Source organism: Dermacentor variabilis, chromosome 9 (assembly GCF_050947875.1).
Source record: "Dermacentor variabilis isolate Ectoservices chromosome 9, ASM5094787v1, whole genome shotgun sequence".
Classification (NCBI taxonomy): Eukaryota; Metazoa; Arthropoda; class Arachnida; order Ixodida; family Ixodidae; genus Dermacentor; species Dermacentor variabilis.
This window is the reverse complement of record NC_134576.1, coordinates 71,213,129-71,236,354: the sequence shown is the minus strand read 5'-3', so window position 1 is coordinate 71,236,354 and position 23,226 is coordinate 71,213,129. Positions and strand designations below refer to the sequence as shown.

Sequence of the window (23,226 nt, the reverse complement as noted above, 5' to 3'; positions counted from 1 at the left end):
AAGCATGTGTGTTTTTTGAAGGTATACGAACAACGTAGTACCAAGTCGTTGCTGCTGAAAAAAAAACGGTAAATCCATTGAGCGTAGGTGCAGGTGGATGGTGATGAATAATCTTTATTGGTAAAAAAGTGTTCTAGATAAAATTTCCGTCAGAATCCCTTCAGGTCACATGGCTCTTGAAATTCATACATTATGGACAGTTTTTGGCGAGACGGGTTTTGTCAAGCATCTGGCCCTTTGTACATCGTACACTTGGGATATTCTTGGCATCATATATTCTTCACATCAAGAATTATTTGAAAGCATACTATTAGTAATCTTTCTTTCTGACAGTTTTTGACGACATGTATAGTTGATGGTTCGCATCACTTTAAGCCTAACATGAGTGAACATTTTCACTTGAAAATCTTCCCAAACTATACCAGCTAGAGTCGCATTGTTTCGAAATGGTGTGAAGTTAAAACTCGTGAACATGGGAAACGTCGTTGCACTCAACATGAAGTCCGTAATTTGGCACTGCCGTATATCACCTGAAACATAAGGAACACTGCTGTATTTACAGACATAGTGGCAGCCAAAGGATAGGGATTTACAACATTGTCAGAAACACTGCTCGTATAAAATGAAACATATACCACTATATAACACGTTTTACTTAATTTAACAGAGGATCATGCCACCTAATTATTGACTTTTTGTGTACACTCAACACTTTTCGTATTGTCACGATTCTGTTTAAAAATATGTTGACTATTACATAAGCTATATTTGTGAATGTAGTTATGCAGTCTATAATAATGAAATCTATGGCAATGTTTTATTAATGCATTTGCTGAATGTATACGTGCATTCCTGATGTTCATTCGGATGGCGACACTTTTTTAGAAACAAGACTCTTATTTAGGCTTCGGAGTAGTTTTTCTACTCTTATTTGTTTGGGAAGCTACTTACTTTTTGCAGTTGCCTTAAGACTGAATTAATGACTGCCTTTAGCTGGCATAAGTCCCGTTTTTTTTCATCTATTTTGTCTAAACGAAATAAGTCCATTTTTTTCATCCATTTTGTGTAAACGCTATAGTTCTGGCACACCCAAATATGTGCAGGCTATACTCAGTGGCAGCCATCATCCTGAATGTGTTAACGCGGCAACTTTCGTATGGCAGTCGTAACAGTCATTTAAGGCCAAAGCGGTGAAGTATTCAAATATAATGTGTACCCTATAGCGTTTATCGGAGTATATTGTTAAGCTCTTCGGTTAAGTTCGGTTAAGCTCTTCGGTTAAGCTTGAGGTGGATATGTGCCGCTAGGAAAAACAAAAGCAAGATATGAGAGGAGACAGAAATAGCTACAAATTTGGCCCTGCCTTTGACGCCTTCATATTTTCGCTTGCATTTACCCTGCGCCACAGATCCTTCTTAACCTATGATTCTAATCGTTGTAGACATGTTCTTTCTATGAGCGTCAAAGTTCAGTTCGTTTGCCTGCTACTGTAGACATTGTGCCTTGTGAGAGCACTTAGCGAATATGCTACTTGGGGAATCATTATGACGAGTGCTCGAGATTCCTGCTGCCGGTGTGCTCACCACTTACTGTAATAATCATCACTGGGAACAACTATGTGTTCCAAGAGAACGTATGTGCCATCCCGCTTAACATAGATTTACAACATTCATTCAAAACTGTAAAAGCGAAAGCTCGCTGTTTCAGTGAGAGAGCCTTGAAGAGGCACTGTAGAACCACGTGATGCAATTTGTGTAGAATATTCGCTTACGCCCCTTCTGTGTCACCACTGATCACCCCGCGCTCTGCTGGCTATCCTCACTCAAGGACCCCACGGGACGACTCGCTCGCTAGGCATTACGCCTGCAAGAATATACCTTATTCATGGTATATAAGACGGGATGCTTGCACCAGGATGCCGATTGTTTGTCCCGCTACCCCGTCGACGAACCGGCTGATGCGGACGCCATCGCTTGCGTTTTGTTTGTCTCCCAGTTGCTTGAAATCGGCAACGAGCAACACCGCGATCCTTCATTACGAGCCCTCATCGACCATCTGGATTCAACGCCTGGCGACGCCTCTCCCCGGATGTTTCTCCTTAAGGAGGGGGCATTGTACCGCCGCAATCTCGATCCACATGGCCTTGACCTTCTGCTCGTAATTCCATCACACCTGCGTTCTACTGTCCTCCAACAACTTCACGACGCTCCCTTGGCTGGACACTTGGGCGTCTCGCGCACATACGACCGTGTACGCCGTCGATTCTTTTGGCTCTCCGTGCGGCGCTACGTTGCCGCTTGTGAGCCCTGTCAGCGCCGGAAGAAGCCCTCCACACCTCCAGCTGGATGTCTCCAGCCGATCGACATCCCACCCGAACACTTTTTGCGTGTTGGTGTAGACCTTCTTGGACCATTTCCTCTCTCGGGCTCCGGAAATAAATGGGTCGCCGTCACTACTGATGATGCGACGCGGTACGCAATCACCAGAGCCCTTCAGACAAGTTGTGCTACCGACTTTGATGACTTTCTGCTCTATGACATCATTTTAGTGCATTGTGCTCCGCGCCAATTACTCACTGACCGTGGCCGCAGCTTTCTGTCGGCAGTCGTCGAGGACATCCCACGCTACTACTCGACAAAGCACAAGTTCAGCACGTCCTACCACCCACAGACCAACGGCCTCACGGAGCGCCTCAACCTGACCATCACCGACATGCTTTCAAAATACGTTGCGACCGACCACCACGACTGGGATCTTCACTTAGCATATGTGACGTTCGCGTATAATTCATCGCGTCACGACACCGCCGGCTATTCACCGTTCTATCTCCTATATGGCCGAGAACACGCGTTGCCTTTGGACACTTTGTTGCCCTCGGCCATACGTTCAACCACTGAATACGCCCGCGACGCGATCGCATACGCCGACCACGCGCGCCAGCTCGCCCGCGCCCGTCTCGAGGCCTCACAGGAGGATCAGAGACGCCTCTATGATTGCCACCATCGCAAAGTGCACTTTACTCCGGGTTCTCTGGTGCTTCTCTGGTCGCCCATTCGACGTGTGGGCCTTTCAGAAAAGCTGCTGTCGCGGTTCACGGGCCCATACCGTGCGGTGCGACAAGTGACCGATGTCACGTATGAAGTCATCCCCGCCGACCTGTCAGCGTCATCGTCGGCTGCAAGTGACTTAGTTCACGTGGCGAGACTAAAGCGATACCAGACACCTTTCACTACGGATGTGTAGATTAAGCACCGGCACGGCGCTTCTACCGCCGGGGGTGATGCTACGGAACAGCCACCAGAGTGAGGCTGCACTGAGGAGCAAGAAGACGACGTGGGCCCCGCATGATATAGCGTCGCCATTTTGGCCTTCCGTTAGCTTCCCCGTAAATAAATTGTATATACTATTGGGCTCCAGCTACACGTAACATTATTCTTAAGGTGCGCTGGCATGATGTGACTTCCGGCGTGATGTTTCGCTGTGGGGCGGCCATTCAGATCTACAATATTAAACCATCGCCTTCGTCATCCAGCGATGGATAAACAAAGAACAGACCTGTGCTACCACAAATATAATGAAGCCAAGCCAACAAGTTTCGAAGTGAAACGTCTCGGTAACGAGTCAGTGGGGGTCGCTTGCTGTATTGGCACCTAACGAAAACATCTTACGACATTAATGGTTATATTTTTGAAACCGTACAATCCACTGATCTTACGTTGGTATTGTTGCGTGGAGGAAAAAGGTGCTTACTGGATTATGTACGTGTCGTGCGCTTAGATGGCGTTGTTTTCGCGCCATCCATGACGCATTTGGAATTAAATTCAGCCTTACAACCGGCGTTCAGAGAGGCGTACCTCGGCAATAGGTTGGTGGATCCGAGTGGGAGCATTCGCGTATTAGAGAGCTCGCTCTAGTCATATATCTATATTCCATCAAACTCAAATCGCTGCTCATCGGGAGCAGGGCGTCTAAAGCTTAAAAGTGCCCGACATTTAGCACACGTTTCACGCTTGCTCAGCTACAGCGCCCTTGCCTCGACACGTAGGAATTCGAAATGGCGCGACGAGACTTTGGGAGCAAGAGCGGAGGGCACCCAACCCCTCTGACTACGGCGGAACATGTTCGTCTCTATAAGAATCGTAAGTGCAGGGTATTCGGGCAAGTGCTGCACCCCTCTAAGTATGTGGTTGCAGCGGTATCGAGCTTCGCAGGGCAGCCTCAGGCGCCCGCAGAACTACAGGGCGGGGGCGACGGCTATTCCTGTACCCGAGCAACCCTCTCTAACATAAACGCACCCATTGCGAACCGGTAATAAGTATGATTTCAACGCCAAAACATCCCCTTGCTCTAGCACAAGTTTAACATTATGTTTGTGTATAGCATAAGCAAATAAAACGTAGCTTGTATAACTTGACATGATTTTTGTACCGTAGGGCTCACACGCCCTCTTCATTTCTTGCGCTCCGAGCTTCGCGCGGTAAAATAATTACGGAAGACACGCGCTCTGCAGAAGTCTCCGTGAAGTGTCTTTCAACGCAGTAACGGCTCTTGCATTAAAAACCATGCAATTTAACAAAAAAGAATTAAAATGCATTTAAATATTAGTCTCTAATGTGTCTGCTGTAATTATCTGGCGAAATAGAGAGCGTCCGGCGTCGCCGGCCTGAAGTCGCTGAAGTCGCTGGTCTGAAGTACAACTTTCTTCTTAACTGTTTCAACAACGTCGCCTATAACGCCATCTTTAAGAGTACCCTTCTTGCTTTATTCGTTAACGTCATTCTTTCGGACGTGATTCTGGGCTTTTTTATTGTACTCTCAGAGCCTTTAGCAGTCTAGTGTTGCTTTATTCTTACTTTATTTTCTGCTACACGTCACACAAATCGCCATAGCAGCGTCAAACCTTACGTTCACACCATCTTCTATCAAATACTCAAATCAAACCACACTGCCATTTCTCGCGCATTCTTAGCTCTAGGATATTGGCCACTACCAAAAAAAAAAGCAATTCTCTGCGCTCCTACACAGTAGAAGAATGGCAGAGTCTCTGAAAGCAAGCTCTGAGTGCACTTTGCCACAGCTTAGAATTCTAAAAATGCCAGAAATCTTGTTCAGCTGGACTAAAAAGTACCGTGACGACAGCTATCATACCCATTCCGCCGTTGCATCCCAGCTGGTGGTAGATGAACATGAACAGTAATGCAGGGTTGCGATGTCTACCCCATATGAACTCGGTGATCAATGCGTAAAGCATAAACTCTTGCACTACAGGCCTTCCGTAGAGCATCTGGCCTTCGTAGGAAATCGCGGCATCCTTGAGGTTAAACCGGCACCTCGCAGTGAAATCACTTTGTGTCAATTCTGCATTACATGTCTGTAGAAAAAAAGAAGAGGGTGGGGTTATACACTACGTTATTGCTTGCTTATAGCGAATCCTCCTAGTATCAATATGCAGAGCGAAGTCTTCCCTAAACCTGTGAAACGAACAACACAAATTGACGCACCATGTAGACGCCTGAGTCAAAATTTTTATACAAATATGGAAACCTGCAGCAACATTTGCGGTTCAAGCCAGTCCACTTATTAAAAGCATCGAGAACCAATAGTTATTATATAAATTTTATCGAAAGAGTTACCGTCTGGGGAGACCTTATTCCTAGAGTGTTAACGCGCAAAATGTCGCGGAACAATTTGTATAAACAATTTTTTTCATCTGCAGTTATCCTCTCTTCTACGCGTATGCTGAATAATGTGAAATATGCAAGCTAGAGCTACCGCGCGTCGGCGTGAGAGATAAGCCTACAGCAAGTGCTGCCCTCACTGTGAGAAATATTTTTATTTTTCTAAAGGATACCGTTTCTTGGCTCAGACTTCCTTAACTGTTGGTGTGCTCTTACGATTGTATGCGCCGTCCACAATGAGTTTAGGACGTCTTTTCGGCTCTCCAATTGCTTCCGGCGAATGCAAGTGGAAAAGAGCATGGCCTTAGAGACATGTCTCTATCACTGAGAGGAAGCCGTTGCTGGAACGTGGATTTGGACACTTCCTGTATAAGTTTTTTTTAGGTTCAGAAATTTTTTCTAATGTTGTTTCTAGCAGATGGCACACTTCCAACCTTGGCACTAAATAAGTCAATGAGGTTGTGATAACTTCTACAAGAAGTAAAATTACTCCTTAAATATTTAGCATCATTCATCCAATTACCTCTTTGTTTAATTAGCTGGTGAAAAGCATCATAATCTGCTATTGTAGCCACTGAATATACAAGGCGCACTGAAGACGAATTCTGTCGGTGGCAGTAATTTTAAGATACACGCCGTACTATTACTCGACTTACCTTATGAAAAAATCCCTGTTTTATGCATTAAAACACTAAAATAATTGAACGGCCAAAGCGTTTTGTCAGACCCTTTATAGATTAGTATCTCGTATCTGGTGTTGTTCTAACAATTCGTGCAAGTGATATCGCCTTGCGAACTCACTAGCCACAATTAATAAATTTCGGTATATGACATGATGTAAATTAAGGCTTATTGTTGTTATTACCTTAATTATTTGATTACCCATATTGATTTCTCCAACAATTAAAGGCTTCATCGTCGAGTAAGTTAGTACAATGGTTAGAATTGGGTTATCTGCCATAGGCAATTTTTGAAAACTTGGTGCAGCTGAAAAACACGCCTAGTATACGCGCTCTTGCGATTGGTGTGAAGTTCCATTGAAAATACGACTATCGAAAAACCATGCCTAATCTGAAAGCCCAGGGTAGATTCCAAATTCCATATAGGTGTCTCAGGTAGTTCCTCGTGTGGCTTGCTCCCTGCAGTGATTCCGGGCCAATGTGTGTGTGGGGGGAGGGGGGGCGAACTGTGTGAGTCAAAGGGAGGCCCTCCTTCCTCGTATCAAAGGTGACCCACGGGTTCTGCCAGCGGATGAACGCACGTGCAACTTCGCCTAGGAGACAGCGAGTAGCCGCCAATCACCGACCGGACTCATTACATACAGTGTGACGTTGGTGCGAGAAAAATGCCGCGTACAATTTTAACAGGTCTATATAAGTGGTCACGCAATGTATCTTTTTGTATTCTCTTCTTTCTTTCCCACTTCATTATCACGGAATAAACAGTGCAAGTTTGGCACTAGCTATCGCCTCGCGCCTGCTTGGTGGTGATGGCCTCCCGGACGCCTGCGGCCTGCCGACAAGGCCAGGCTACCCAGTAGTAACGCCGGTCGAGGTTCAAGTAGCCGTTGTCAGAACAATTGGTTTACAGTGGTGGGATAGGCCACCGTCAGTCGCAACAACAGGCTTTCGTCATATTGTGTCGTACTGCTCTGGCGATACCTAACTCAAGGAAGAAGGTGAGAAATCATGGACTAACGGTGGGAAATATATTGAACTGGTTCCTTTTTAAGTGACTCAAATTAGTCGATGTCGCACACATTACAGGCCAGCAAATAGCAGCTACCAATAAGAATGGAGGTGAAACAAAGTACTCATAGAGCAGAAACGCGCACATCACTGAGGATAACACAAAGGATATATCATGTTTAACAACCTCTAGTATAATTTGCCACTATTGGTTGCCAGTTATATTCTGTAGAAAGCTATGTGTAGACAGTCAGTGGCACTAGGCTCAACCGGCAAGAGCGTAGTGTTGAGAAAAATACGCGTTCGCTGATTGTGTTTCACGTGAGTTAACAATCGCCATGTTAGGGCTGCACCTAAATGTTACGAGGATTAGAATACGACACACATACAGTACACACGCATACCTGTTGACAGGTGGTGATCCACCCACGTGTGATAAATGTGGTGAGCCACTTACCGTGCTTCACATCCTGATGCAATGCAGGGAATTAGACGCAAATAGGAAAAAGCATTTTCCATTACCTCACCGGCAACAAATTCCACTTCATCCTCAAATGATTATAGGTATGGAACCTCTCTTTAAACACCAATCACTGTTTCAATTTTTCAAAGCTTTACATAGTTTTCATATTATAGCACCAGGAAATCCGTAGCACAGCCTCTTAACAGAGGTTTCTGCTGCGGTAGCTGCATTAAAAGAAAGCACCTGCCTCCCAGCCTTTATGCTCAAAGGCTTTGAGGAGACATGTGCTATTTCCATATTTATGCATTTTAGCCCCATGATCAATTGTCACTCGTGCTATACCCAGAGACCACTCCACGTATCACTGTCATAATTTTATACCTATATATCGTTTTATGCTTCTACGATAGCGATTAATTTTAGGCCACTTTACAGCCATGTTACACCCCATCATCGTAACTCACCAATCAGCGCTTAACACAGCATCATCAGTCATGGCGCTCTTTGGCCACACCTGGCCCTTGCGCCACTAAACAACACACATCCATCCATCCATCCAAATGTTATGAGGACTCCACGATACTCACCTTCGCGTGCAAGTTGCAATTTGGCAACCAACTGCAGTTCCTGTTGTATTGAAGTGGCTAATAATTATGCACATTTGCAGTGCTGTTCTCAGTAGATGCTTTGGCTGCTAGCTCTGCCTCCACTTTAATAATAAACAACATTCCTTTTCGGAATGCAAATCATTTAAGGACACACCTCTTCGTTTCACATCAGTTTCAATTTCTAGCATTTTAGCATTGAATGGAATGTGAATGTCGTGCAGTGACAAATTTTAGCCGCACAATTTAGGCACTGCATTTCTTCTTACTACGGAATTGCTTAACTTACCTTTGCTTGCATTTGAAAACAGCAAAGTCGTGAAGCTTTTTAAGAAGGCACATTTGATTAGTTGTTTTATTATTACTTTTCTAAAGAGAAAGTGCTTATTCAATTGAGACGGCTTGTAGGCTTTTGTAGACCGCCGAAAGGTAACAACGTTTCTTAACAATGGGAACACGCAATTGTGTCCGCAGTACAAGAAGAAATGTTGTAGTCCAAAGCAAGTGCTCAGGTTTAGCAAAGCCGACAACATGAACATTCTCACATGAATATGCAGAATATAGCGCCACTGCTTAACTGACAAGAATTTTGCATATTAGTATTTAGAAATTATCGCAAGTTTACAAGAATGACAAGTCACAATGTCTACAAGACAATATGTCCAGTTCGAGCCCTGCTCATGTTTACTATAGGAAAATAGCTTTGTTTTCGCCACCCAGCCACAAAGACCAATTCATGACGCTTCAAATTTCTATTTTATTCAAATTCTTCAATATAACGATAACCTAAATATAATGCGCTTCCTTCTATAATTATTCAGCTGGTTCAGCTGTCAAGGAAGAAGTGCTTTGTTACACATGTATCTAGAGAGTGAGAGAAATCTCCACTCTAATTTTGTGGGGGATAAACAGGTGAAACTTTTTAGGAGTCTGTATAGAAACCACTCATAGAATATGAGAACGTTAATTGTTTTTTGAAAGAAAAAAATGTCCATTACTCAATGGCTGAACGAGCAGAATTTTTGTTTACAGTACAAGTAGATTTGTGAAAAAAAAAGTACGAAAGTATGAACAAACAAAAGAGCTTATCTGGAAACATTGCAAGAAATGCACCTAAATGCCGTAATACTTGCACGCAGAAGGAAGTCATGGAGCCCGAGCATTAGTTGTACATAGACTAATCTAGAGTGAGGCTAACTTCAATTGCTTTATCGTAAAAAAACAAGAAGTAAGATCGGGAAGCTCATCAACAGCACGGGCCAATAATAATTGAGAATGATAGTTAAGAAACAAAAAATTCGCACGGCCTAGTATCACACTTTCTTAAGGTTTTGAATAAAAAAAAACCTATATTGAACATCACAGCCAATTTAGGCATTTTACGTGTATGATTAGAAAATGAAGCTAAAGATGTGTTCTTTTTCGCATAATAAGATTAACTTCCTTCGCAAGCACAGCATTGCGTATTTCCACCAAAACAAAACAAAAGGATAAATTTAGGCACTCTCCGTCCCCTCGTAACCTACTCCTATTATTCACACCCAGGTGCAGCCAACTGTTTCGTGACCGCGTTACATCAGGCCTAGTACACGTAGTTATTTTATTCAAACTTCAGTTTTACGACATTTGTATATATCAAATGACCTCGACACAGTAAATGTTTATCCTGGTAGGATCACTATTAAGCGTGTATTTCCTTTACAACTAATGGATTTCAGTGTTATCAGTTTACCAGTTTTCATTTGTCAAAACCTACAAATATTCCGCGTTAACTTCACACGCAAGCAAAGATCTTATTTACGAAAAGGAATGAAAGCATGCATGTTTTCATGCGAGACGTAGCCTATGTGCCCACAGAACTCCTGTTAAAGCATGCAGGTGTTTTTGCTCTAAACATTCACACAGAAGTTAATCCGGTAAAAATATCAAACCTCATTGTTGTATTTCGGTTCGAGTAGGTGGCCTATATTGTGTATCTTTCCATTCGTCAAGTTGAAGCGGTACAGCGTGCTGGTGTTCGGTTCTCCATCTGGGCGTATTGTGAAATACATGTCACTCAGCGGGAATCTATTTTTCATTATGTTACCAAAGAGGTCATTGAGATGTTTTTGTTGGTCGTTCACGTTGTTAGCCCACAGACATCCTGTAACATAGGACAAGACAACAGGAAATGGCAACATAAATATTGTGGTATTGTTCACACGAAATAACTGTTACTATTTTTGTTATTCCAATGGTAACTTTGTCGCAATTTTAGCAATATCATTTATAGCTATTCGTAAAAAAACGTGCGATTTACATCTGCACTTTATCAAAGCACCGATGTGCACTTGTGTGATGTCAGGGGCAGTGCCCAAAGAATATAAAGATTGGAAAGTTTGCACATTTGCCTAATGTATTGTATTGCTATGGTTTCAATAAGTGGATCATATGCTCTAGAGGGATTTGCCGCTTAGGAGGTAAATACTGCACCGTTCAAAACTGAATGAGAGAAAGTAACAAATAATACAGTGAAAATTATAGTTCACACCACGACCTAATAGTTATTGTTAGTTTCTTTAGTTACGAATTATGATACACCATCGATAAATGTGTGAAATTAATATTTTTTTATTCCAAGGTGCTGGAGAAACAATTGAAAACCAGTTAAAGCGGTAGAATGACTCTTTGTGCATACTGTAGTGAGTAGCCACAATTACGGCGCTGTTAAATATATTTGAACTGTAGAGTCACTCATGCTGCATTTCTTCATAGAAGGAATTCAATTGAATCCCCAGCTCAACGTGCAGACACCACTTATTTATTGGCCTTCAGCGTTGCCTAGAGAGGAAAATTATTCTTTCGGCGATGCTTACGGCACCTCGCCTGTTGGCCATCCCGTCGGACATACCGTGAAGCACGGTCGCGCTTTAAGCAAAGTTGCCGTGTGTGGCGAATGGTTTCACTCAGGAATGATTGGGGGATACTTCGGTACGCAGAGTCTTCAATATATGCAAAAATAATTGTTCATGGTATTTTTCGTGCAACCACTGAATCGCAAGAGTAAGTCGCATGAATAAATGGGTACACTGGTAGAAGAAGCTAAGTGGACTAAAAAAAAACCGGAAAATTGCACCACCATAATCACTCCTCTCATAACAACCTTTCTATTATAGCGATACAGCTTAAGTAATTGACCTGCTCAGAAAAACGTAGTTTGAAAAACGAAGCTGAAAAATGAATGCGCATGTTTTCACGGCCTTCATTTTTCGGCCGGGCTTTTCTGCGCCAAATAGCATGATGACGTTAGAACTTACCGCCAAGAAAGTATAAAAAAATTTCTTACCTCCAAGCAAGACGACCGTGAGGGCGCATGATGCCTTCATGGTTCCTGGTTAGGTCAGAATGCTGGGTTCAAAGAAACAGTGCACGCAGAAACGTTGGTTGCTGAAACATGGCATCCGTGATACGGGTAGGTACCCGTGAACCGACCTAAAGCTTCTGCTAAACACTTCTACTTTATTGGCCACTTGCTTCGCATATAAGCTCAGTACATATCAGTGCATATATAAGATAAATTACTCTAAAAAGGAGTAAAGTATAGTTTTCTCTTGAAGATAAAAAAATTGTGTGCTAGCACCTCCAATTCGTCATCGTGGTTGATTTATGTACCTTATGATTGCGCAAGCAGAACTACACCATATATGGAAAGTTTTCAAATGCCCAGTACAATGATATGAAGCGGGAAATTATTCGAATAAAAATTGCAGTGGAAAAAAGTTGCTGTTCCACTCACAAGCCATTATTGATGCTGGGAACGAAAATCTGTGATAATTGCATAATAACAATTCACATAATAACTATTCAAAAGATAAATTATTACTATAGGGCGGAAATTATTATTTTGGAAATAAAATCAGTCTCGCGCTAGAATCGCTACCAACTTTAATTTAAGACACTAGCGTCTAACTATTTTTTTGCTAGCAAACTTGCAGCAATATTTTTTGGGCTTCCAGTTACGTTCAGTAAGAAAAGAGGTGAAAGAATGCATTCTTTAGTGTAAATTTTTCATACTTTCCATAGCTAACGACGTGTCCTTGCGGAAGATAATAAACAAAATGGGTTAGGTAGTAGGATATTCTACACTATATTTACCTAGACTTGCCGGCGTTCAAGCAACATGTTGCTGAGCTCAGCTTACAAGTGTTGTCTTAGCTGGAGTAGCACCTCAGGAAGAACATGATGGTTTAGTGCAAGTCGTGATTCGCGTGATACACGGCATGTCGAAAAATTCATTAAATGGATGGCAAGCAGTCGTAGTGGGCAAACCGACTAGCTTCTATTCCATCTCTCATCTCTGCGCCTCTTCAATTTGTTCAATATAAATATCCATATAAATGGACCATAGTTATTCTAAAAGCGAAAGTGAAGATATCGTTCGTTGCCTTACCTTATTAATGTGCGATATGTACTGTCAGACACGTTCTCTAAAAGTGAACAATTGCAAATGAAATGACTGTGCCTAAACTGCTCTTCCTCTCGGACAGAATCACTTTTCTGTACATACACGAGTCGTTTATATACTAGTCTATTTTGATGCACATTCGATCGACCGAGCGTGTTGCGATGTCTACACAACCTTTCTTCACTATAATGTCGTCTGCTGATCTTTCCAACCAACGTGAAATGTTCCCCACTTTTCCCCAGCTGTTTTACTATTTATGAGTATATAAGCCATTGAAGAAATTTATATGCCGGTCTTTCAAATGTCTTGAGAAAAGTAATTCAGACACAGAGCATAAAGTTGAACAGAATAGGGGATACATTGCGTAAGATCTAACTTGTGCCTATAAAATTTAGGTGTGTGGGTAGAGATTGAACCTAGATGTGAGCGACTTGGAATCTAACTATCGTTAGGCACCGCAGGTAAAAACGAAACCCGAGAAATAAAACCGGACATAGCGCTTTTTGAAGAGGTGCGCTGCAAAGAGTTCCGGACATGCTTTCCGGACAAAGAATTAAAATGGTTTGCACGTTGTCACGCTCATATTCAATAGAGATGTATGTAGGACTAAATAGATCACTCGTTCAAATAGATCACCCTTTTTAGTAACACAATATCAATTTCGTAACTTTGTGTATAGCGAATGCCACTATGCTTAAGGCACCGATTTTTAATTTCTCTCGTATCGATGAAAATTGACACTCGAAAAAGAACACGGCTGACTATTTGCTGATCGCAAAATCCGTATCGAGAATTATGCCGCAAAGTCTCACCATGTTTTCTTCATTTGAATAAGGAAGCATTTACATTATCCATGTTAGGTAGGCGTCGGAAGTATGATAGGTGATTTTTTGCTCATAAAATGAAGTGTTTCTCTCCAGGATAATACTGTTTGCTGGTAATTGCCATGTTATCTTTCAGTTGAATAAATTGAAATCAAACCGTTCAAGATGTTTCGCCGCCTGGGGTATCTCCAGGTTCCGTAGGCCGCTCAGCTTTTACGTTCTCATTGTAATCTCATGGAACGCTTGTTTCAAGCTTTCGTTCTAGCAATATCGCAGGTAAGCAGCTGTTCATTATTTAACGCCATCTATTATTGATATATTTCGTAGTATACTTACAGCCACGTTAAGCCTTTTGCTTCATTATTTCATTCGAGTGACGGCTCGCCGCGACGCTGGCAGATCGTAAGAACCGTATATTCGCGATGTGATATAGATAAGGTGGAAAGTAACATATTGTGAAACAGCGTGCGTCATCAGGCCCTGCAATAACTGCTCAACCCATAAAAAATATGACTGTCACTTCTTACCTCGTCTGGTTCTTCCTATAATTGTACAGCTCTTTTCGTGCGAAATCGGACACTGAAAACAACAGTCGCAAGGAGACGAGAAATCAAGCGATCTACTAAGGCAACAGCCAAGGCAACAGCCAAACAGGGAGGAAAAGCGAAAATTGTTTGTGAAAATATTTATGTATCAAGATCTTTGTACTTAAAAAGAAAATAGAGAAACCGCCGCCAGAAGTGGAGAATAATTCCGTGTGTTTTGAAAGACTCTTCTACAGTTATCAATCGAGCCGCCTGACATAGCTACTTCTTGGCTGTGCTAATGGGGATACTTGACTAACCTTCCGCGGTGGGTGCAGCACGTATGGGACTGGTGACCACGCATCGTTAGGCATCTTCCCAAATAAGAACACGAGTCGATTTTGGCACTTGGTGGAGCAGTAAAGGAGGGATCCAAAAGAACTGTGATTGTTGCTCAAATATAAATTTCTCTCTAATTCTTCCAGAGCTAATTCAAAAAAACTCGACTAGAAATCTTTATTTTGCAAGTTCACTGGCTAACTTGTTCTTGGCAAGGTTCTTCCTGCGCATCTTTCATGCGCGAGTGCGTTTGATGTGGTTCTTTGTTTGCCAAGTAAAGAAGAGGTGTATCTCACAGGCGTACCTGTGAGATACAGGTTATTTTAATTCTCTTTTGCCGGTTTACGCGCCTTTATGCGAATGGTGGGCATTATTCATAATTTTACTAGTAGAAGTACCCTCCCCCTCATTTACATAGATAGGTTACATTGGAATGCCCCCCCCCCCCCCCCGCCCCCCGAAAAAAGTATCCTGCGTACGTGCCTGCGGTGGATCGTAGGTTTATCGGGCCTTAAGGCGCCGTAGCTTGTAAATAAAATCACAGATGTTTTTGTGGGAGCAGTAGCGACCGTAGTAGAGCCCGGGCCACATATATTGAAAATATATAAGGCAGAGCGCCATAACCACCACATTTCAACACAAGTGACTGAAAGGCCGCCGGTGACGATGATTGACAGCACCAGCGCCGCAGGCGCGAGAAAGTCTTTCCAACGTACATTCAGAGGCAAAGTCCTTACTGGTGTGGCGCAAATCGCGGTAGTGCTGGACTTACAGTCAGAAGTTGGTGGCTGGACGTAAATGTATTTATTCCATCGTGCTATTTATTAAGCGTAACACCGTGTCATTTTTTCCCATCATTGGCGGCGCCTCCAAGACACCAAACCGGCAAAGGGGACACCAAAGCTAGAACCCGGACTGGTACGTGGGTTGGGGCTCGCCGAGGCCTACGCGTGCCAGGGATGTATAAGATTGGCTGTCCGCTATCGCTGACATCCAATGTGTTATGCGAACACCCCCCGGCATCCCTGGGCCACCCTGCTTCCAGCCTTGGTCCTCCCGCTACCCCTTGGGTGCCCTGGATATCCTGCGTCGCCTGCTTTATTATAACCTCAGATGCTCTCCTGAGGTCTCCGTTTGCCGGTTACATGTGTCCTCCCTGAACAGCGCTTGTAAAAAATCCAATCTATCGTCCCGACGAAAAAGCGACCCACGACTTATACAACATCAGTGAGAACCTTGCGCCTTCAAACGTAGCGATCACCAAATAGGACGTCCGTGCCCAGTGCTTCACTGTGCTGACAGCCAGCAGCGGAGCTTAAAGAAACTTGACTGCACTCTGCAATGCAGGCACGTCTAAGGGACAAACGCATACAATACGCGCTAAGAAGCCTCCTCCGTAGTGTCTAGGCAGAGTCATCATATATTCAAGGAGCAGAAGCCCCCAGATTTTCTCTGTAACGCTTGCTCTTACTCGCGCCTCCGCATAAACAGCTGCCAATCCCCCAAATTAACGTCTCGTGCGAAAGGACCAGTTTCTGCCGGAACACAACGCAATCACCCCTCTCTCTCTCTCTCTCCCTTCCCCCGACGACCTTTTCCGCCACGGAAGACCTTCCTTTGTGCGCGCCAAAAGGAGCTGCTCTCGTAGTCTTTCCTCGCGCTCTTTTGGTTGCATATACAGGATACGACGCACGGCGACGATGATATCGCTCTTGGACTTTATACAGAATATCACGGTGACGTCGACGGCGACCGCAAAAATGCACCTTATTGTCCATTTAATTGCTATCTCAATGAAAACACTCTTTAATGCAGCAAGAGTGTAAACCCACCGAGAGCACATACTGTCAATTTACATCCCGTGGTGTTATCTACAAATAATAAAGGAACACTTCGCGACATGGTATACATAGTTCATAAGAATATATTATAAGAAATTTTTGGAGGGGTTATCGAGTAATATGAGGATACGTATAGTCGGAAGCGATTGCATTGTTACAGAGAGTTATTGACAACTAACCGTTTGACTTTCATATTTATTCCTTCTAAGAGGTAGTATTCAGTATGCTTTATAATCACGAGGAAAGGTTGATTCATTCATACTGATAGAGTATAACGTGGTTTTATAACTGATATATAACGTGGTATTTAGTCACACATCAGTAACCACGAAATATATAAGTTAAAAATATTCCCGATTTCAATGTTCTTGTACCGGTCGAAAGTTTCATGTCTGTACGGCAGTTTTTAGACTATCCGAATGACTTAGTTCTGGAAAACTGCTATTTTCTCTACATTGGACTCTGTCGCAAGCCATAGTAAATTAGAGTAATTGAAATAAGACTAAGGAAAACGTGATATAAGATAAGTTTACATTTTTTGTGGAAGAATATGTGTATTATGGAACATGAATCTTACGGCGCTACATGGTTGATATAATCATCGCACTGCATGCTTCTCAAGAAATTCACATCTAGAGTTTCTACCGACCTAACAATTTGATTTCTTTCATGTTTATAGTTAAGATGAATTGACTTGCCGTCTCCCTTATTTATGGGTCGGAATTCAACTACCGTATACTTTGATGCACGAACTGACAATGAATTTGCATCTCACAAAACTTTCGTATTTCTTCATGCATTGTTGACCGCGAGGAATCAGATCATTTTATTTTTCTCCCTGAAGAAGTACAGTAATATCATTAGCCTAAATTATTAACCAGGAGATGATATATATAACTGTAACATTATTAATACGATTGAAAAGGCGGCGGTCAGGGTACGTTCTTTCAGAGATATTATAGTTTAAAGGGCGTAGTGTATACTTAACTATTTTAATTTTCACATACTATTTTGGCATTGACAAGTCTACTTGAATCAACCTTAGAAAGTGTCTTTTCATACCATGCAACTCAAGCTTACTCAAAACGATGTAATCTTCTATTCTCTCGAATGCATTCTTATGGTCTCTAAAAATTCCTAACCCTAGTTTTTCTCAATGCTTTCTATGTTATTGTTACGGCACAACGAAGAATGGCGCCAATCAGAAGACGACCATTTGACGTGAAGAGGTGGAATTGGTCTCGATAGCCATCTTGTTCATGCATCGTTGTGTTTCTTGTAAATGTTGTGAATACATTTTTATGCACGACTTCTGCAACGTAAAAAAATTGGTGGAGGTGCGGGATACCCACGCGAAATAATGGAGCTCTGCAGTGGTCATCACCTCGCACTGGACAACATGACGGACGAAACAGGAGCCGACATTTCCCGGCCTACATCAACGCCTACAACCCCTACGGTTGTAAAGGCTCAGCCGCGGTATCCAGGAATGTTCTGCGGAACAGCCCACGCTGACAAGGAAGACTGGATCGCCACGTATGAGCGTGTAAGTACCCACAACAAATGGGATCCGATGATTATGTCAACTAACTTGGTCTTCTACCTACAAGGCTCGGCGAAGCTGTGGTATGACAAGAACGAGGAAGAGCTTAACTACTGAGACATGTGCAACCAAAGCCGAGGCACTTGTTCGGGCATCCCGCGGGGCGGAAAAACACCGCTAACAAAGAACTACCGATCCGCGCCAAGACGTCCACATAATCGTACGTCTTTTACATGCAGGGCGTGCCGGCTCTGTGCCGTAAGGCGGACAGTAATATGGCGGAGTCACACATGGTTGGGCATGTACTGAAGCGTATCACTGACGGGGCTGTCAACCTGCTCTTATGCAAAAATTGTGAAACAGCACAGGACATCCTAAAAAGTGGCAATGCCTTGGGCAGGCCAAGAGATGCCACATTGCAACGCCGTTCACACGTCTGCCGAACACAGCTGCGACATCTTCTTGTGTCAACAGCCTAGGAATGCAGCGACCATCAATATCAGGTGACCTGACGCGGATAGTTGGGCGAGAAGTTGAAGCCATGGCTACTGCAGTCTTCTTTTCCCGTCCGAGTGAGCCGAACAACTTGCTTACAGAACCATTCGTGTAGGCAATAATCGGCGAAGGACTCACTACTTTTGGAGTTCAGTCTGTATGTGGCATTGCCGTTTCAAAGCTGTCTCATGCTCCAGCTCCATCCTGCGCTCCGCGCTATCCTGCACGCTATCGAAATCCAGCCGAGTAGCGAACCCCAGACAATCGGCCAATCTGTATTGCCTTCCAGCATATTGGTCACATTGCTCGCCATTGTACCAACTTTACTGTCTTCTCCCTTCTGCGACCACCATTCACCAGTTATTATAGCCCCGAACAGAGGGAGCGTCGTTACAGGCCTCCATTGTAACCTCAAGAGCCAAACAATGACGCTCGTGCTACTTAGAACAGTTCCTCGTCGTCATTCCGTCTTCTCGAGTCCCGTTCGCCACCAGTTCGTCAACCGTCGTCCCCAGCGCCGCAGGCTCGTCTCCCACCGCTCTAGAAGCAGCGCCGACGCACGTCTCCTGAAAACTAAGCGATGCAGCTCCCGTATGTGACGCTGCATTGACGACTCGACCGCAAGACTCTGATCACTTTGCTGACCAAACAGAACTTTATGAACGTTTTAGTCGATGGCGTCCGTGTCCCAGCACTTATTGACAATGGTACGCATGTATCCGTGATGAGTGGCCACTTGCGCGGACTCCTGAACGAAGTTTTCACACCCGCTGCATCACGCACCCATCGCCGACGGAGGAACACCTACCGTGCTTGTTGTGTACACAGCTCGTGTTGGCATCGCGGAGCGCCTCACGACTTTGTTTACCGCTTTGGAACAATACTTTTTGGATGTTATAGTCCGCTTAGCTATTTTATTGTCCCATTCAGCCCTCTTTGATTGCACGTCTAGTGCCATTCAACTTAAAGTGCTCCACAGCTGCTTTACTCCACCAAGTCACACAACCATAGCTATGCTCTCCCGAAGACAATCGCTTTTCGCCTGGAGCCGCTAGGTACGTTACTGTACAGTCGTTGCCATCTGTTCCTCAAGGCGCCTATGTACTATGCCCCACCACTGACTTATTCCTTGAAATAAATTTGGCCGTCCCCCATACCGTGCTCACTGTTAGAAGCAATCAGCCTTCGCTCCCTCTCCATTTTAATAAATGAAGTAGTTACTAAATATTAATAGTTGGCAGCACAGTGAAGTGACACAGGGCAATCTGGTAACACTCGATCTGTCAGTTCAACGCGCGCTAACAAACAGGTATTAATCGTGCTCGACATTTCCGCTAGGCATACTGTTGCTACTTTGCCCATATGAACGAAACAATTACCAAATCCTCTTTGCGCTCCATAACGCTCAGTACATTTACGCTCACCTTTATTAGAAGATCGTTGCCTGTGATCAGGTACTCGAACCCTCCCGCCCGCAGGCTTTCATGGAGGTCGGCAAGTTTCCGGGCGCCTTTGAGCTTCACGATTTTCTTTCATGGCCCGTGCGAAACGAGTCAAGCTGCTTCTTCCGCATCAGTGGGCGAGCGTTCAGTTCAAGCCGGATTCGACTACATGCTGCCACCGCTGTCAGGTTTCACAGGTGCTACGCAAGCAATTGAAGACTGCCACTAGCATTTAGATATTCGTTTACCGCCATAGTTTCAGATTCCAAGGTGCCGTCAGTGCCGTTGACGCGCTTCTCGCTTTTGCGAATCCAAATTCGAAGTAAATACGAAAGCCATAAGTCATGTGCAGGGTCCTGAATATTTCGCTGCGCGCGTTCGTAAAAGAATTTTCGCTCACCGCTGCACTGGCTGCACTATGCTTGCTCAAATTTGGCAGAACGATCACATTTTGCGTCTACTTCGTTTAGTATAACACTCTCCACAATTAATTGCCTGAGTTTTTTAAGTGCAAATTTGCCGCGGCTTATGAGAATGCGAGCTGCTGCCGCGACGGCGCAAGCATAAACTTGTATCGCTGCCTGTCATCAGCTGCAGAAAGCAGCATTTCAGGGCGCGCAGCCGCGTATTGCCTGCTCTTGGAACAGGCGACTGTCCTCCGTAAGACGCTGCTTCTTAAAGCTGAGGGCTGGCGACGAAACAAGTGTATGCTTGCGCCATCGCGGCAGCTGTTTGCATCCTCATGGGCGCAGGCAAACTTACGTTTTCTTCTTACAAACAAGACACTTAACTGTGCCAAGTGTGAAGTCTACGCCAAAATGCGATTGCTCTACAAAACTTGAGCCAGAACAGAGGAGCGGTTTGCACATTTCTTGCACAGCGGTTTGCAGAACAGTGCACGAACCTTGCACATTCCCTTATGGCCGCAATGATTGTACAAACGGACCACAACGTTTTTAGATTCAAAATCTGAAACGTTGACACACCGCCACAACCCACAGAAGCCTTCGTACGAGGCAATACCCCTCTAAAGGGCACTGCTTTCACTGAAGTGGTGCCTATGGTATCAGTTATCAGTTCAGCACATGCCTATGACGTAGAAACGTCAATGCTATAAAAGCAGAGGCGCTCTCCAATAAAAGACATTCGTTCCTGCCCGGGTTTCCTACGTCGTCGTCTTTCCTTGGCCTCACGTTTGCCTCAGATTTTCGCTTCTAAATTTCCAGAGGGAAACGAAGACTGGAAGGTTCTCCTCCTATTCAGAGAAGTTGTAAGATTTCTTTTGTCTGATGAGCTTCCCTCAGAGGCTCTTTTTATATGGAGGCGAAAATTCAAGAATTTCTCCGTTCGTTGGTTACCCGCTGCCCAGAAGCCCGTATAATACCTAAATTACATTACCTTGTGCACTACCCACGCATGATCTCTCTTTTCGGACCACTGAAGCAAACCTGACGTATGAGTTTCGAGGCTAATCACCAGTACATTAAGAATGAGGCATCAAAGATGATAAACTTCAAAAACAAATGTAAAACACTTGCAGAGCTTCACTAATTTTCGCAAACCTGTGAATTTCATGAGATTATCTTCAACCAACGCCACACCATGTCAGGACTGAAACCTGTGCAAAGATTTGTTTTACATACGTGCATTGGAGGAGCATCTGCCTGCAGGTAACGTATGGCAGGCAAAGTCGGTCACAATGCCGCGAATGACATACCATATGAGAGATGTGCTTTTAATGGCCAAGGGAGACGAAATTGACTTATGGGGTTTCACGTGCCAAAAACACTTTCCGATTATGAGGCACGTTGTAGTGGAGGACTCTGGAAATTTCGACCACCTAAGGTTCTTTAATGTGCACCTAAATCTAAGTACACGGGTGTTTTCGCATTTCGCCGCCATCGAAATGCGGCCGCCGTGGCCGGGATTCGATGCCGCGACCTCCTGCTCAGCAGCCCAACACCATAGCCACTGAACACCCACGGCGGGTAAGGGAGACGACCCACAATTTGCACAGATTGCAGGTATTTTTGCGGCTCAGGATGAGGCTCTGTTTTGTTAGACAAGATGGGACTTGTTGAATTCAGGAGACATCGATCAGCATTTAGTGTACCTAAACGCAATTTAGACTGTGCGGCGCGGCCAGGATATGAGGTATTACCAGAGTTCCTAGATCTTTATCTGGCAGGGGAGGTGGAACTCAGATGTGAATTAGTGTTGTTTCATTAAAAATGGTAATATTTGCTTAGCTTATGTCATGGTGTCACGTGATGTACTTCACAGTTTGCATTCTGTTGACATTGTGTGTATATTCTTGTTGTATTTTTTCCTTGTTTTTTCCATTCTGTGCATGGTCATTCAATATTCAATTCATTCAATACATTCTATATTTATTAAATATTCATCCAATACAAAATATATATTAATGTACAGTGCCTTGCATATATATACCAACCAGTGTTATCACTTTTGGAGTTTGGCGTTGTACCATCCTACTTCTATTATTTCTTACTAAATAATTAAAAAACTATTTGTATTAGTCGCTATACTGATTATGCAGTAATCCAGCACAGCATTAAACGCATTATACTTTTTGCGGCTATAGAGTTGAACTCGCGTAGTTATATATTATGCTGTTTCCTTTGGTATAATCAATCAGTTATTTCATTGAGTCAACCAACGAATTCATATTCGTTGCAACCTATAACATCATATATGCACAATGCGTTGGCGGGCTAGTTGGTGCGAATCCATGAATACTTTGTTAAGCGCAAAAAGACAGACACAAGAAAGACGACAGGACAAGGCGCCTTGTCCTGTCTCAAGCGCCTTGTCCTGTCGTCTTTCTTGTGTCTGTCTTTTTGCGCTTAACAAAGTATTCATGGAATCATATATGCCTTTCACTGACTCCCGTCAAGCAGCATGGGAGTCCTCCATTTCATGCATAATTCCTCACTTCATTTTGTGACTGCCGCTGGAAAAAAAGGAAGTCAGCGACTGAAAAAAGTGAGGCGAGGTAGTCATGACCTTCTTTTGACTCTCTTTTTTTTAAGAGTACTATTTTTCTGCAGTCGTTTAAAATGCGAGCAGCGCAACTAGTTGACTTCTTGCTCTATAGATCTAGAGTGCATTGCTGACGCACATCTCTATAAAATAAATGAAAAACAGCTACTATTTCATTCTAATGACAGCATGGCATTTCGAAGCGTCTTATTGAACTCTGTCGACTCTGTACAACTGCTGAGTATTGTCACGTAGTAGTGACGGTGAATCATACAGCGGCAGAGCTGCGAATGACGAAACTAACTGTTTGTTCGGTGAACTTGTGCCCACAAAAGCA

General features: G+C 43.8%; 1 protein-coding gene across 1 annotated transcript; it reads right to left on the bottom strand.

Moving 5' to 3' along the window:
* Positions 1 to 252: 252 nt before the first annotated feature.
* LOC142558057 (uncharacterized) lies at positions 253 to 11,801 on the bottom strand. The gene is made up of 4 exons (XM_075670218.1): positions 11,760 to 11,801; positions 10,366 to 10,577; positions 5,149 to 5,371; positions 253 to 530 (listed from the first exon to the last, which is right to left on the bottom strand). Exons 1-4 carry the CDS (start codon positions 11,797 to 11,799, stop codon positions 286 to 288), a joined length of 720 nt encoding a protein of 239 aa, XP_075526333.1. The 5' UTR covers positions 11,800 to 11,801; the 3' UTR covers positions 253 to 285.
* Between the last annotated feature and the right edge of the window lie 11,425 nt (positions 11,802 to 23,226).

Bases quoted from the DNA above. Each gene is read 5' to 3' on its own strand.
- LOC142558057 (XM_075670218.1), bottom strand. From the start codon at position 11,799: ATGAAGGCATCATGCGCCCTCACGGTCGTCTTGCTTGGAG. The intron at 10,578-11,759 runs GTAAGAAATTTT...CCTATGTTACAG, and splicing joins CACGGTCGTCTTGCTTGGAG to GATGTCTGTGGGCTAACAAC. The intron at 531-5,148 runs GTATGATAGCTG...CTTATGTTTCAG, and splicing joins GGGATGCAACGGCGGAATGG to GTGATATACGGCAGTGCCAA.